The sequence below is a fragment of the Cannabis sativa genome, chromosome 1, assembly GCF_029168945.1.
Source record: "Cannabis sativa cultivar Pink pepper isolate KNU-18-1 chromosome 1, ASM2916894v1, whole genome shotgun sequence".
Lineage (NCBI taxonomy): Eukaryota > Viridiplantae > Streptophyta > Magnoliopsida > Rosales > Cannabaceae > Cannabis > Cannabis sativa.
The window spans coordinates 6,996,658-7,014,051 of record NC_083601.1 but is presented as its reverse complement, the minus strand read 5'-3'; the positions used below and the strand labels follow the sequence as shown (position 1 = coordinate 7,014,051).

Here is a 17,394-nt window from a genome sequence, read left to right as displayed (position 1 = left end):
GAAACTGTGGTGAAAAGGGTTTCACGTATTGATGCGACAGATATGCAGCAGAAATGACTTTAAGATCAGTAATTTGTCATTTTTTCTCACCCCTTTAAAACCTACAGCCCCTGTAACTTAAATTCTTTCTTTCTCTCTCTTTCTATTCTTTCACTCTGTCCAATATTACATTATTTGTCTAGAGATTCGTAAGAAAGTGGCAGTTGAATAGTTGAAGAGTGCTACTTATGGCTATTGTGTGTACCAGAATTTGAGTTTTTCTTCTGCAAATTCAGTCAAATGGTTTCCCCATACACCATCCCCAAATTAATGACATTACTCTTTTGGACCCACCAAGAATAATCCTACTAATTATGTATACCTGTGCCATCTTAATTATAGAAAATGTAAACAAAATTTATGTATAAACAATAAAATTTCATCATTAAATATGATAACATCAGTATATAGAAATAGAAAAGTTTATAGAGAAATTAAAAATGATCGTTATACATTATTAGATATCATTCTCATGATCATCAATAGTTGAAATTAGATAAATATATATATGATCAGTATTTACTAGCTATATATAACTAGTAAATTAATTATGAATTTAATCTTTAACATATATATCCACATAATCATGATATATATTTATAGTACGAAAGTACTGCATACACAATATATAACTATTTGACTATTTTACGAGGGTGACCAAGCCTAAGCTCAAGATCCAAATCATCCATATTATTATTGGAATTATATGAAGCGTTGACTTCAATTACCTGTGATCGGCGATGAAGAGAATGATCATGAATGTAAGAAGAGGGCTTGAAGAAAACCTCAAGAGGAGAAACAAGATCATGATCAGCAGCAGCCTTGGATATTGTTGTATCGATATTATTATTACTATGATCATCATCATCATCTTCTTCATCACGAAAAAGTTGGGGAGTACTATTAATTATTGGTTTGTTGTTCCTGCTGCCATGGCCCACACACAAATCTGTTTCTACATCTTCTTCTTCTTTTCGGTCAAAACAAGGCAAAAGAAACGGTTTATCTAAGGTCATGATCATCGACGGTTTAGAAGAAAGATATTGATGTTGATCTAGAATAATATCATGATCATGAGGGTTGTTGGGTGGACTAATATTATTTAGGCATTGCTTAAGCCTAGCTCTATCTCTTCTATGGATATTCATGTGGCCTCCTAGGGCTTGAGCTGACCTAAACTCTCTCATACAAAAGCTACAAGAGTAAGATCTTGGTGGCCATATGCAACCCCCAACCGTCTCTTCTGCAAAAGCCTTTTCTTCCCATGAAGATGATGATGATTTCATCGTAGTCATCATATAATAATATTGATGATGATAAGTATTATAAGCTTTCTCCATTGAACAATACATAAGAAACTTTATTTTAATGCTACATATATATATTATATTATAGTTATAGGACTTGACAAAGTACTACACTAGTATTATTACTATACTTGTTCTACTACTAAATTACTAATATTGTACAAGAGGGGAAAAGGGGTTAGCTGAAAAGGTCACATCTCTCACATATCACTATTTTATAATATTAACCATTGAAGTTAAGTTTTCCTATTTGTTTTTAGTCATACTACATTGTACTTTGTTGTTTTTAGATTGTCCATCGATCTAATCTTACAAATTACAGTTTTCTTATTAAGTTGTAGTACTGCTACTGTTGTTTTAGCAACTGTCATGCATTTTGATTTGATCCACGCATGCATGAAGAAAAACAAAAGCCAAACGGTCACTATTGTGTAATATATAATGTGAGAAAATATAATGTACATTTACCAATTCTCTACAAACTTATTTTAAATTGAAAATAATAATAATAATAATATAATATGGACAAGTAGCAGCAAACTTGTTGCAGCGCTTAGCGTAAGGTATAGCTAGATTTTCAATGAGGACGATCTTGACGTGTATGTATGGTACAAGAGACTTTTACAGTTGGATTTAAAATCCTTTCACAATTTCTCTTTGGGATCTTCTTGTTGACCTTTTTTGGTTCTCATTATCAATTTATATTCCAACATATAATATTTTAATAAGCAATAATATTATCTCTAATGGACCTTACAAGAAAAAAAAAAATTATCCCTAATGGATTGAGAAGAGAAAAATATATATAGTTGCTATCATGGTTCATGAGGCTATAATCTTTGGAGGACATGGTAAAATTACTTTATCTAAGCTTATGGTATTTTTTTGGTCATCTTAATTCATTGTAAGATGTGTGAGGCTCTTTTGAAAATTAATTAATTTCTATATCCATTTTGTTACCTATTAGATAACAATATTATTAGTTAGTCATATCATCAGGTAGAGAAAATTCTGTCTAAACAGACTGCTATATAATGGTAGCTATATATGCACATAAGAAAAGACAAAGTACACTTGTAAAGGTTGACATATATGTGTATGATTTGTTGTATTCAATATCATATATTATTGTTATTATGATTAACTAATATTAAAGTATTTCTCTCCATTGATATCAATTCTTGGTTTTGATTTTGGATTTGTCGTTAGACTCGGTTTTAAAAGAAAAAAATTATAAATCTATTTTGATTTTTTTTTTATAAAAATTAAATTAGATTATATTATTTACATATTTTAATTAGTTAATATATAAAGTCATTTAATTAAAAATAAAAAAATTAAATATTTTCATATTAAATATTAAGAGTCACAAATATTACCATATTATTAAATTAAGACTACTTACTACAAGAGTAAAGTGAGTATTCATAAAACATCAATAAATATAAAATCGATAGTTTATAAAACTAAAATAAAAAAAAATTAAAAGAAATTTGTTGTAGTGTCGTCATCATCACTCTCTACGAATATCTGACATCTGTGGATAGTCTGGCAGCATCTGCGAACTCGTCATCATCTGAGATGTCTACTGCCCATGTGGTGTTGGCATCATATAAGATGTATGTTGTCCGTGTTGTGTCAACATTATTTGAGATGTATGTTGTCCATGTTGTGTCTGTAATATCTGTGATGTCTGCTGCCCATATTGCTACCCTTGTGGTGTCGATATCATCTAAATAGTTTGCGGCATCTGTGACATTTTTTGTGTCGACATCATTTGTGGCATTTGAGATTCTAAGACCTGAGACGTCTAAGGTGACTACGTCATCATCTGCATCATTACTTGCGAATCAAGATGCACGTAGTAGATTAAGACTACACTAGCTTCTAGACGGATAAAAGAGTGTACTGTTACATTGTCATGCCATTAGGGCTAAAGAACTTTGGAGCAACATATCAAAGATTGGCCAACAAAATGTTCAAAGACGTCCTAGGAAAGACATGAAAGTATATGTGGATGATATGATGGTAAATTCTAAAACCTTAAGAGAGTATACCGGTGATTAGGAAGAAGCCTTCACTGTCATTTGGAAGTATGGCATGAAGCTTAATCCTAAGAAGTGCATCTTTAGATTTTGAAGTTCTTAGGCTTCATCGTCAGCTCTCGAGGAATAAAAGCTAATCCATAAAAAATTTAAGCCCTCCTAGGTATTCCATCTCCCAAGAAACACTAGGACATCCAATGTCTGAACGGAAGAATCCCAACCCTCAATAGATTTGTCTCCTAGTCGACAGATAAGTGCATTCCATTTTTCAACATTCTATGCGGAAGCAAAAAGTTTGAATAGACTAAGGAATGTGAAGAGGCCTTTCAGATATTAAAGGAGCATATGACTAAAGCTCTAATTTTATCAAAGATGGTTGAGGGAGAACTGTTGTACCTGTACTTGGTCGTGTCAAATCATGCCATAAGTGATGCCCTAGTGCGAGAAGAAAGAAAGGTCCAGCTTCTGGTGTACTGCGTAAGCAAAAGACTGTTGGGCATAGAGTCTAGATATCCCATTATTGGGAAGTTGTCCTATTACTTACTAATCACCTCAAGGAAGCTGCGGTCATACTTTCAGGCCCATGCCATTAAGGTACTAACCAATCACCCAAACTGTCAGGCATTACAAAAACTGGAGTCATTTGGAAGGCTGTTAAAATGGGCTATGGAGCTTAGCCAATTCAATATTCATTACCAACCCAGGATTTCCATCAAGGGGTAAGCCCTAGTAGATTTCATTGTGGATTGTATTAAATGAACGACAATCCAGACGAGCCAATTCTTGAGCTGTAGCTCTAGAAAATCCATGTTGATGAAGCATCAAATGAGATGGGTATTGGATTGGGAATAATCTTAATTCCCTGCTAGGACATCAACACCAAAGCGCCCTTCACTTCAAATTTCCAACCTCCAACAACAAAGCAAAATAAGAAGCAATGATTGCTGGCCTATGCCTGTAAAAGGAAGTAGGACCCCAAAATATCGAAGTGTAAAATGACTTCCAACTAGTGGTAAATTAGATATCCAGAGAATATCAAACCAAGGGTGAGAAATTGGCCACTCACATGTCTTGATCTAGAGAGCTGCTGTAAAATTTTAAAATATATAGCATCCGCCAAGTCCCCCGAGATTGTGGACATGTTGGCAAAATTAGCAACAGATTCAGAAATTTAGTAATATGGAGTAGTGCCCATTTCCACCTTAAAGTACCAAGTATTGAAGTATTGGGGGTAAAGGTTATTGATCATTCTAATTATTGGATAGGCCCTATTTATCAATTTCACAATTTTGGATAGCTTCCATCCGACAGGGCTGGTGCCTAAAAGATTCAATATCAAGCTCCCCAAGTATGTTATTCTAGATGGACAGCTATATCGCAGGGGGTTGTTAGTTTCGTATTTAAAGTGCATAGATGGAAGAGAAATTAGTGCAGTTATTCATGAGATTCATGAAGATTTTTGCGGAGACCACACGTCTTGACCCACTTTGTGGAATAAAATTATCCAACAAGGGTATTTATAGCCAACCACGAAAAAAGATTGCATTGAATATGTCTAAAAATGTGAAGAGCTCCATCAACTGAGTTCACTCTTATGAGTAGTCTGTGGCCCTTCGTCGTTTGGGGAATCGATCTGGTCGGCTCTCTTCCAGCTGCAAAAAGAGGAGTTAAGTATGTGATTGTTGTTGTTGACTACTTCACCAAATGTGTAGAAGCAAGGCCTATGAACACAGTCACATCTAAGAAGGCTTTGGACTTTGTAAAGCCCTACTAAATTAGGCACGTCATTGTGTTTTCTAATTTACCGTGCACTCCTTGGCTAATCAAAGGGTTCATTGAGTGCATAATTAAAAAAAAAATTAACAAACTTGAACCTTTGATAAATAAATACTATATATGTAAAGTTATATAATTCTAGGATCCCATTTTGCTTTACAAACATACCAAAATATTTCATATACAAAAGTGTCGCCCAGCGACTAACAAAATCTTAGCCAACTGTCCCAAAGACTCGTAGATTGAATAGATGGCAGGAACAGATAGTGAGGTGGTTATTATTGATAATAGCAAAGCTTCTGTTTGACTTGAAAAACATGAAGAAATTTTTATTGAACTTATGGAAGAAGAAGTTTTGAAGGGAAATAGGAATACTACAACCTTTACAAAGCACTCGTGGAAGCGTATAAGGACGAATACAGAAAAAGATATATATATATATATTGATGGAGATGAAGACATTCCCGAAGTACAAGATACTACTATAGAAAGCACCCACGAAACTTTGAATGATAGTGTTGAGTTTAGCATATCAAGAGATCAAATTCGTGAAATGGCTAATGTCCGTGATGAAATTGCTAATCATATATGGAGGAGAGCAAATCGACGATCAAGATAATGAGTGAAGTTTATTAATAATTAAAACTTTTTAAATATTTTTTTTTTCAAGATTGGACAATTATTAGTTCATATTTTATTATGACTTTGTCAGTTTTGTGTTATAAATAATGAGTTTCGTGATTTTAAATTACTAGAATTTTTTTAAGATGTTAATGAGTATTTTTTATTTAATTTTTTATAATTATATATTTATTTAAAAATAAAAATAAATGATATTCATAATTTTTTTAATTAAAAAAAATCAAAATTTATGTTTCTTGTTTTTAAAATTAAAAAATAAAAATAGTTACAGAACACACTTTTGTTTTTTGTTTTTAAAAACAGAAAACAAAAGTGATTGTAGAACACACTTTTATTTTCTGTTTTTAAAATTTAAAAACAAAAGTGGTTGTAGAACGCATTTTTGTTTTTCAAAAACAAAATTTTAAAAACAAAAAATTTACTTTTATTTTTCTGTTTTTAAAATTAAAAAGCAAAAGTATTACCAAACACCACCTTAGCTAATCAACACTAAAGTGATCAAATAACTCCCAAAAGCATCACAAACAATCCAACATAGAACTCCAAAACCAACCCAACAACCCCTAAACTTGAATAAAACCTAAATCACAAAATTGCATAATTAAACCAAACTTTTCTTAGAAATTCTAAAAGGAATTAAGAGAATGAAGTAACTAGAATTACCTTGAAATTTTCTCTTCAATGACACTTGAAATTCTAGCTGAATTCCTATAGAAATGGTGAGTTAGGGTTTTGTTTTTGTGGGTTTAAGATGGAGTCGAGAGAGAGTGTGTGTGGTGAGGAGAGAGACTTTGTTTTTAATTTTAGAGATAATCTTAAAAAAATTTAGGTTTATCTATTAAAAATAATTAGCAAATAATACTTAAATAAAACTATGATATTCTATTAAAATCTAGTCATAAATATCCTTGGGCAAAAAGACCACTTTGTCCTTTCTTCACAAATAAGTAATCTCATAACTTAGGAGTAAAATGGTAAAAATCATAACCCCAAATAATCTCGACATTCTAAATGTCTAACTATTTTGCCCGCTAATTCTAAGATACTCAACCGTATCTAAGTGACTTTAATGTCAAATCATCGCATTCCACTATTACCAGGCACGAAATATGAAAATCATAAAAATTCATATATAACATATATAATACACTTAGAATTTAATAAAATCTCAGTAATCGAGAAACTATTTCTCTAAGGCTAATTTCTAACAATAGGTCCTATTTTGTACTAGTAAGCATATAACCATAAATTAACAATTAAAGGCTCGTTTGGTAGGTCGTATGTTGACGGATAGAACTCGTCAACCAAGTTAGTTGTTGGAAAATGTGTAACTATTAAAAGATGAGATAAAGAGAAGAAGTGAAATGAGTAATAAATGCTCTGCTCTCTATTGCATTAACTCTATGAGTTACAAAAAATGAACTTCCAACCCCACTTACATCTAAATTGGGGTACTTATAGGCACTAGTGGCCAAGGGTACAACATGGTCAAACGGTATCAACACATAACTTTCGAGCTGTGGGTTGCAGGTGCCTGGAGTGGCCTTGCGCTTCGTAATATTATCTGGTGTCAAGTGGTCCCCGATTGTAGGCATGTGCTCCTGGGTTGCAGATGCGTGGTCCCCAACTGCAGGAGGGTGATCCCGAGCAGCAGGTGTGTGGTTCTAAATTGCAGACGTGTGGTTTTGAGTTGCAAGTGTGTGGTCCCCAGTTGCAGGTTTGGGAGTCCCCACCTGCAAGCCTTAGGTGAGTAGTCATGGTGTACCTTTGGTCGGGTCCTCAGACCATGCAAGTCCGTTGTCGTCGCTACTTGTACTCCCCTACATCCAGAGGTTTCAAAAGACGTGGGTGTATGCCTTCCTCTGGATGCAAGATCCCCAGAGTTCTCACTCAACTTCACCCTTATCCATATGCCCTCACTTCCTTCCCTACACCTGCATCCCTCCAAAGTGTACTCACGGCTCGTCACTACCCCTCGCGCACACTCCCCACTCGCATGCACGGCTCCCCTTACTCCCTCCCACGGCTTGCACACCCCCCTTACTCCCTCTCACGGCTAGCACGACCCCCACTCCCACTCACGGCTCGCACGGCCCCCTACTCCCTCTCACAGCTCGCACGACCCCCTTACTCCCTCTCACGGCTTGCACAACCCCCACTTCCACTCACGCCTTGCCCATCCCCATCTAGCACACACGGCTCGCCATCACGTCTCGCCAATCCACACTTGCACGCCCACACGGCTCCCCACTCACCCTTCATTCGCGGGTCGAACGAATGCTCCACCACTTGTATGAAGGTTCCACGACTCACCAAAATGCCCCCGACTCACCTAATGGCCCCTAAACTCGCACAACCCCCATGGGGTCGCACAATATCTAGGGAGTCCCTCATGGGATCCGTCAGCTCGTATGGGAGCCGTCAGCTCGCATGCCAAGCTGTCACAATTCGCCAGCCTTAGTATTTTGGCCATAACTTTCTCGATATACATCGGAATTGGACAATTAAAGATGCGTTGGAAAGATAAGAAAGAGGTCTTTGAATCTTATGTTCGTGGAAAGATCCCATTCTGAACATATCACTACGAAAATTCTCCAACAATTGTAACCTAGTAAGTTGATCTTACTAACTCTACTCATGAGTTGTTACGGGGTTGACCTCCAAGTTGTACGGATATACCCCGAGCCTTGTAAGCATGGATTTCCTAGATTAATGATCCTTAGGTCGTATGCATTGACTCAATCATTCTTCAACCAAATCTTACAGGTTATTTCTCTCGACTATTGGGGTCGATCGTTGACTAATCTCAAAAATCAATTCTTCTAATTTTTGGGGTTAACACTTGCCCTCCAGTCTACAAGAATTATTTTAAGTGTTCTTCCAGACTAAATAAGTTGGGGGATATACCTTGTCTAGGCATGAGATCTTCTCAGTTATCTCTGAGACACTGCTCCCTCTATACGGGGGTTCCCTTGGGTGAACTTTACTTCGCGCCAATATGTCAAGCAACAATTTTACTAGGCCTTAGCTGAACAACTCTGAGGGTGGCTCGTTGGCCCAATAATATTCATAAGTGGCATTGGCCGAGTGACACTGGGGTCACTCTCTGGCCAAGCCATCTTTCTAATCGGTGTTGGCTGAGTCATTTTAGGGTCATTCTCTGTCCAAGCCATCTTTGTAACCGGCGTTGGCCGAGCGACTCTAGGATCACTCTCTGGCTGAGCCATCTTTGTAACTGGTGTTGGTCGAGCAACTCGGAGGGTGGTCACTCTTTGGCCAGGCCATTTTTTCCCGTGGTAGACAGGCATGTACTTTGGGGGAGTTTTGGCTCTTTGAGCAGTCTCCCTCTTATTGTAAATCCATCCTTTTGCTTGGATGGAAGAGAGCTTTATAGCACTTGACCACACTACCCTCTTGATTGAAAAATGTTTGCTTACTCCTGAGAGATGTCCCTTTCATATCGGCGTTATGCCATGAGTGTCCGTGAGGACCTCTTATGGCTTGACAATTTTGTGAGGTGAGGCATCTTTCTTTTGCTAAGGAAGGGTAGCTAATCTTTGCCAGCCAAGAAATTTTTGTACCTCACTTCCTCATTCATCGTTGGCGTCATTCATCTTTTTTTTTTTAGATCAGACATCGCCTTCTCAACAATGGTATTTCCTCAAGTGTCCCGCATTCCACGCCCTCGGTACCACCGTGTCATCCATGCGGGCCAACTTGTAGGTCCCGAGTGGGATGACTTTAGCGATCCGATAGGGGCCTTCGCAATTGGCTCCCAAAACTCCTACTCCTGGATCCCTAGTATTGGGAAGGACCTTTCTTAATACCAAGTCTCTAGTCCTAAAGACATGCATGGGGACTCTCGAATTATAGTACCGGGTTGCCCTTTGTTGATACACCCAACCTCATTTGGGCTATGTCCCTCCTTTCTTCTAAGAGGTCTAGATTTTCCGCCATGGCCTTTTTGTTGGACTCATTAAAATTCTTCACGCGAAACGAATTGAGCTTCATCTCGATGGGAAGCACAGCCTCACATCCGTATATCAAGGAGAAGGGAATTTCACCTGTGGTGGAGCAGGGCGTGGTTCTATATGCCTAGAGTACGTTCGGCAGTTCATCTACCCATCAACCTTTAAGCTTTTCCAATTTCATTTTGAGGTTTTTCTTGATTATCTTGTTCACTGCCTCAACTTGCCCGTTAGCCTGGGGGTGCACTAATGCCGAGAATCCCCTCTCAATGACCCTCTCCGCACAGTAAGAACTTAACAAGTATCCCTCAAACTGGGTCCCATTGTCAGTGATGATCTTGTGTGGCATATTAGGAATTTTTTAATGAAGGACACAACTTGCCTAGTGGTGATGCTGACTAGTGTCTCAGCCTCTACCCGCTTGGTGTAATAATCTATGGCTACTACTGCATACTTCGCTCTGGCCCTTCCTGTTGGCAAGGCCCCAATCAAGTCAATTACCCACATGGCAAAAGACCACGGGCTGGTCATTCTTGTGAGTTCGGCTGGGGGACTTTACTGTAGCTGGCATGCCTTTGGCATTTGTCACATTTCTTTACAAATTCCATCGCATCCTTCTCCAAGCTAGGGCAGTAGTATCCTTGTTTAAATACCTTCCTTGACATTGAATATCTTCCTACGTGGTTACCGCACTCTCCTTCATGTATATCAGACAACACTCGTTGTGCTTCACTTTCTTTTATGCAGCGCAGGAGTGGCATAGATTATCCTCTCTTGTATAGAACTCCATGAATCAAGACATACCTAGCAGCTTTATACTAGATTCTTCGAGCCTCCTTCTTATCCGCGGGTAGCCTCCCCTCTTGGATGTACTCAATGTATGGCGTCATCTAGGAGGGTGTTTCATCCTCCACTTGCAACACCAAGTCACACTTGATAGTTGGTTGGGCTAAGAATTCTACTGGTATAGACTCCAGAGCATTAATTTCCCGGGTTGATGCAAGTTTAGCAGGGGCATCGACGTTGGCATTGCTTTTCCTTGGGATTTGCTCAATCGTGAAATGTTGCAGCCGTTCTAGGTAGCTCCTAACATTGGCCAAGTATGCCACCATCTAAGGTCCTTTCGCTTGGTATTCTCCCCTCACTTAGAAAACCATCAGCTGCGAGTCTTAATCCAGCTACCATCGCTTCATACTCAGCCTGATTGTTGGGTCCCCACTCGCACGCCCACATGGCTCCCCACTCACCCTTCATTCGCAGGTCGAACGGATTCTCTACCACTTGTATGAAGGTTCCACGACTCACCAAAATGCCCTCCGGCTCATCTAATGGCCCCTGGACTCGCACAACCCCCCATGGGGTCGCACAATAGCTAGGGAGTCGCTCATGAGAGTCGTCATCTCGCATGGGAGGCGTCAGCTCGCATGTCAGGCTGTCACAATTCGGGAACCTTAGTATTTTGGCCATAACTTTCTCGATATTCATCAGAATTGGACAATTCAAGATAAGTTGGAAAGATAAGAAAGAGATCTTTAAATTTAAAGTTCGTGAAAAGATCCAATTCTGAACATATCACTACGAAAATCCTCCAACAATTGTAACCTAATAAGTTCATCTTACTAACTCTACTCATGAGTTGTTACAGGGTTGACCTCCAAGTTGCATAGATATACCCGAGACTTGTAAGCATGGATTTCCAAGATTAATGATCCTTAGGTCGTATTCGTTGACTAATCTCGCAAATTAACTCTTCCAATTTTTGGGACTAACATCGCATAAGAGTCGTATTGTATTAAATAATAAATAATAATATGTTTGGATAAAGTAATATATTGTATTAATTATTACGACAAAAAATTAATGCAATGTAAGTTGCATCATTTAATACATAACAAATAGTTTGTATTAGCTTTACAAAGCGTTTGGACCCAACCGCAATATTCGACTTGGATCCCAAGACCTGTACCCAGACCCATACTAAGATCGGGACCCAGGAGCGAACTTGGACTCGAACCAGACCAGGGACCCAGAGTCAAACCCGAGCCTAGTGTACCAAACGAGCCCTAAGTCACTAATTGTCTACTAATTCTCATGTTTAAACTATGCGGTCATCACAGACTTTGTCGTCAAAAAATAGCATGTTGTTACTACCTTTCAAACAAGATTGTGTCAGACAATGAGAAACCATTCGACAATGATCACTTTACTGACTTATGTGTCAGACAGGGTATCATAAAGAGTTTCCTATTATTTTGGATAACAATATTCATTGTCTCTTTTATATAAATAGTGGAGTCATTCCATTATTTATGGATCCAATTTTGAACTCTCTAGAGAGCCATTACGATAATAAAATTATTGTACATTTTTATCACGATTTTATAAGAAACTAACTTGGCCGACTCCTTGTGATCTTGACAATTTTTAAAGTAATACAGCAAAAATGAGAGTATGCTATTACCACTATAATAGTGCTGGACCTTTAAAAATATTTTGTGTTCGTATTGCTATTTTATAATTATTATTATTCATAATTTCATCCCTTTAAAGATTCAGTGTCGTTGGCTAAAAGCAATGTCAATATTTACCTATATTGAAATGTATACATTATGCTAACAAAATATATACCACCATTATACATAACAAAATAAAAAATAAATATGATGTAAGAATAATAATATATCGTATAACAAAAAAAAAATATACTGTACAACTAAATGTATACCAACAACTCACAATAACTCATAAAACAAATTAAAAAAATTAACATAACTTTAAAATAAAAATAATCTTAATAAAACTAATATAAATATACTAATGTTTAAGTGATATATTTCTAAATCTTAAATATATACATATAATTGAAAAAAAAAATATATAAATTGAATATTAAAAATATGAGAACCATCTAAATTTTATGTAATAAAAGATAATTTAAGTAATAAAGTGTGTAAAAATGTTATTTTTCTACAAATTTAATATGAGAATACTTACATAGTATATTTTTGAGTCATTTAATATCATTTTTAATTGGGTTAAAAAAAAAATCATTTCTAATAAAAATATATCAAACATTTGTTTAAAATCTCCTATTGATTATAATCTGCTCTTAGATGAAAGCCTCTGGGCCAAATATTTTGGGCCCAACACTCTTTGACCTATTTTCTTTCTAAGCCCAATAATTTTAAATTTGTACATTATGCTTTTGAGTATTTTTCTCAGGTCAAATGACAATTAACTAATGTTTTAAGAAAAGTTGGATTAAAATTTCAAAAAAGAAAAGTTAGATTAATAAAAAAAACAAAAGATTAAAGAAAAAAAGAGAAAAACAAAACATAGCATTTGTTAATGACTTTAACTAAATGTTAATCACTACTCACTACTAGACCCAGAACGAGGAAAAGGAAATTTCATTGTTTGCTAAAATTTAAATGTAATAACAAAGGAAACTAGAAACTGCTTTCCCGCCATCCTCCAAACTTTGCTCCCTCATTTTCAGCCTCTGCCTACACATTCAATAACAAGTAACAATAATAAGTAATAAATGTGATCACATTCATCATTGATAAGTATGTATCTACCAAGAAAAGTTGTATTTTGTTAAAGAAATTCCAAAAAGTATTAGTGGCGCCTAACACACTCCTACGTGTTACCTACGTGTTAAAAGACGATACGTCTAGAATGTGTTACTACAAGTGCTCAATAACAATACACATTTTGTTATCATATAAAACTTAATCAATTAGCTATATTAAAATTGCCAAACCAATTAATTTTTTCTTACAAGAAGAAAGTAATAAGTACATATATATATACCTTGATGGTGAAAGTTACACCAACTTGAATCTCTCCTCTATAAGTTTGGTCGGCACTAATGACACTGTACTTACGAGGATGTAGTTGAGCAGCTCCATTCTCAGCTCCTAATGCCAATAAATCCTCCACATAGATCCTGCTCTAATAAAAATGTTTGAATTAGAATAGAAAATATGATTTCCCATTTCACCAAAATTATTGAGTCTGCAAGCTATATGATGAGTAGTTTATTTTACGTTGCTTGGCCTATGAAATCATCGGCTGAGAAAGTGTCCTTGTCTAGAATTTTGAGGTTGAGCTTGAAATTGTTTCCAGAGCCTGGATACTCTGCCCGGAAGTTGAATTTCTCGTTCCATGATGGGTTACTTCCCTGTCCTGCTCACCATTTTTAGAGTCGTTGAATATTGATAATGACTTTGTTAGTTTCTTTGATTCACATAAAGTAATGAAGCTCTAGAGCAGCAGTGTTTGCGCTTATGTGAGAATTAATGTGTTGGTAGGGTGTTAGAATTTTTATATGCCTAATATAATCACACAAATCCACAATTATATTAATTGTCAATAATTATAATTTGATGGTTAATATTTATAATTTGAGAAATAAGATGAATGAAGTTCCATATCAAGTGGTTCCCCTTAAGATGGTGCTGTTCTTTTTTTTTTTCTTTTTGTTTTGATACCATGTTAGAATTTGAGGATAAGGTAAATGAGGTTATATCTCAAACCCAAGTGGCAATGGGAGGGATAGCCTATTACTCTTATATATTCTATTATCTTTTCACACCATAATCTGACACTCTCTAACATTAATTGCTCAATTTGAGGTACATAGTACCATCTTAATGATTATGATCCTGTTTTGTTAAGCATTTATAACTATTTTTTTAGATTGAAGAAAAATTGAATGTGGATTTAAAATCGAATGTTCGGGACTTATTCAATATTATATATGTATGTGGGTATATGTGTAAGGTATGTTTGTAGAATTAGCACTTGGTCCGGAAAGCATATATACCCTATGAAGGTATAGATCGACTTGGTCACTGGATGTAAACCCTCCTTTTGCAGGTAAAAAATATTGCCCAATTTATTTCATATATAACCGTATATTCATTCCTAACCATTTATACCTGAAGTTCTTTTATTTATTTATTTATTTACTTCAACAAATAATAATATAATTAATAATAAAAAGTGCTCAATATTTCACATTTTGTGGGGACATTCATATATCATATAATGAGTATTTGGAAAAGAAAATGAAGCTAAAGTTACTAAACTAACTAACCTCGGGCTACTATGCTCTTGCGCTCTTGGCCTTTGTATTGAAGCACAACATAAGGATCCATGTCACCTATACCCATTTTAAGAAAATATAACTGAAATCTGAAACGGGCATCTTTTGTTTTGGAGATTTATGAATAAATAATATTGAATAACATGTGTGAAAAGACCCATAAAATAGAAGAAAGATGAAAAACAAAACAAATGTACCAATGAAATCAGTGTCTCCAAGACCCTTTGCATTCACTAGCAAGACCTCCATAGTTCCAGTTGCCATGATTCTTTCTCGTTCCTTCTCTCTCTCTGTTTCTATCTTTCTCTTTTTGAAATTTGATGATATTATAATACTCTTGAGTTTATGTTAAAAAGGGAAACTATTTAGTCAGAATGACTTCGTTTTTATCGATGTTGTAGTGAAGACTGGGGAGTGATGCTGTAACAGCGCGTTGACAATTCAAAAATGAACTACAAGCCACACTCTCCTATCTCTCACAGACACCCACCAGTTAGAACTATTGTTATTTTTTGTTTGTTTGTAGAGACAGCCAGTTAATACTTAATCCAAATAACCTTAATGCTTGAAAAAAAAAATATTAATCGTATTAACATAATATATAATGGTTATATCAAATATTTAAATTATATTTATTTTTAGTTATTAAATAACTATTAAATGATTGTAATTAATTTATAAGGTATTTAATAACAATTTTATCTTTCTTTAATTTTTTAATCATAAAAATAAAAGTAAAATTTATATTTTTAAAAAACAAAAATTTATTCTATAATCAATTTTGTTTTTAAATTACAAAAACAGAAAATAAAAGTGAGTTTTATAACTTTCATATTCTTTTTATTTATTTATTTTATTTAAGTCAGATTTAAGTTCGGGTCTGAGGTCGGGGCCGTAGTCTGTGTTCAGGATTGGGGCCGAGGCCGGAGTCTAAGTTGGAGTTGGAGTCCAAAATATTAATCAAGAAAAAAAAAACAGTTTCAAAAAAAATTGAAAGTGATTTTTTTTTATAATTTTTAAAATGTTGATTGTCAATTAAAAAACTAAAATGTGAAAATAGTTTTATAAAACATGTTTTTTGAATTTCACTTATTTAATTAAAAAAACAAAAGACTAATTAAAAAATATTACTAAATGCAACTTAAAAATTAAAAAAAATAAATAAATAACTTGTCACCTAATATTTTATTTCCTTATAAAAACTTTATTAAAATTAATTATATGTAAAATTAAATTACTAATAATTATTAATTAATAACTTGTCATCTAATATTCTATTTATAGTATTAGAAAATATCTCTCTAAAAAAAAAAAAAGATAACTCATCTTTTAAAAAAAGATAAAAAAAAAATCACAACTTTACTTGAAAAACTATTTTTTTTCACTATCTTTTGTTTTTTAGAAATTTCTTACTACAATAACTGATAGTATTTTGGCGATAACTCTCTCAATATTGCTCGAAATTTGACAATTTATGATCTTCTGGAAAGCTAAGAACGAGACCTAAAACTTTCATGTTGAGCTCCAAGTCCAGTTCTTCCTCTAAGGTCATCCAAATGTGTAATTAAATTTCACCTTGTAAAATCGAGCTCGTCGGTTTCCACTATTTTCTACAAAAATATGCTAAAATCCCTCCAAAAGACTCTAAACACGCAATTGAGGCAACAGAATGAAATCTAATGACCGGAAAACTACTTCTCACCGCATTTAGTGCATGCAAGATCCAATTGGCTTGGCCACTCCATAAGAAAATATCTTCACCTGAAATTTTTTTTTACTCTTCCCGAAAAAATGTCTGTCGGATATGCATGAATAGTATTTAAAATAGCCTAACAAATTAAAATCACACTAATCAATAATTTAAAAAATCAATTTAAGAATATTAATACATAAATTGATCATATTTATAAAACAAATATGGACTCATCAGGGCCTATATAACCGAGCTTCCAATAAGTAGATCTAGAATTTTTCAAGTAAATTCTCTAACCTATTAATTTCTCCTTGCACCACTATAGATTTGGAATTGCACTCTCAATTATATAGAGCGCTCTATATGTTCCACAATATAGATACGCTATGAATTATCCATTTGTTATAATCCTAATAATCAATCATCCTCTATAGATGATCTACACTGAGTAGAGACAAATTTATAGTTACACCCTTCAATGTATTTTATCCTTAAAATACTTAGCTACCTATAAATGATATTTCGGTGAACTAATATAATCACTAAAATGAGTACTCAACCATTTATCTCTATTAAGCCAAGCTCAAAGGAAATTATTATTTTACTTCTATGTCCATATAGAAGCTATAGATTTCGTATTTATGATTAGCGCTCCCACTTAATTGAACTACCATGTCCTTAATCTATATGTCACGAGAAGATTCATTGGTCGACTTTAACGAACAGATTGAAGAACACAAATAATGCAACTGAATTAGAACATAACCATCTCAGAATTGAGATCATTTAATCTAAGATCAACTAGGTGATA

General features: G+C 34.8%; 2 protein-coding genes across 2 annotated transcripts; both read right to left on the bottom strand.

The window, feature by feature from the left end:
• Nucleotides 1-671: 671 nt before the first annotated feature.
• Nucleotides 672-1,325, bottom strand: LOC115703763 (probable transcriptional regulator RABBIT EARS). Its single transcript, XM_030630997.2, has one exon. It carries the CDS (start codon nt 1,323-1,325, stop codon nt 672-674), a length of 654 nt encoding a protein of 217 aa, XP_030486857.1.
• An 11,713-nt stretch (nt 1,326-13,038) lies between these two features.
• On the bottom strand, nt 13,039-15,365 carry LOC115705015 (16 kDa phloem protein 1). The gene is made up of 5 exons (XM_030632249.2): nt 15,088-15,365; nt 14,882-14,947; nt 13,830-13,968; nt 13,594-13,729; nt 13,039-13,283 (listed from the first exon to the last, which is right to left on the bottom strand). The coding sequence occupies exons 1-5, from the start codon at nt 15,152-15,154 to the stop codon at nt 13,227-13,229; spliced, it is 465 nt and encodes a 154-aa protein (XP_030488109.1). The 5' UTR covers nt 15,155-15,365; the 3' UTR covers nt 13,039-13,226.
• Nucleotides 15,366-17,394: the final 2,029 nt, after the last annotated feature.

What these genes read in the sequence shown, in the direction of transcription:
- LOC115703763 (XM_030630997.2), bottom strand. Translation starts at nt 1,325, where the DNA reads ATGAAATCATCATCATCTTCATGGGAAGAAAAGGCTTTTGCAGAAGAG.
- LOC115705015 (XM_030632249.2), bottom strand. Translation starts at nt 15,154, where the DNA reads ATGGCAACTGGAACTATGGAGGTCTTGCTAGTGAATGCAAAGGGTCTT. An exon ending in CAAGAGCATAGTAGCCCGAG is followed by an intron (nt 13,969 to 14,881) that starts GTTAGTTAGTTT and finishes AATGGTGAGCAG; the next exon opens with GACAGGGAAGTAACCCATCA. An exon ending in GTGTAACTTTCACCATCAAG is followed by an intron (nt 13,284 to 13,593) that starts GTATATATATAT and finishes TTGAATGTGTAG; the next exon opens with GCAGAGGCTGAAAATGAGGG.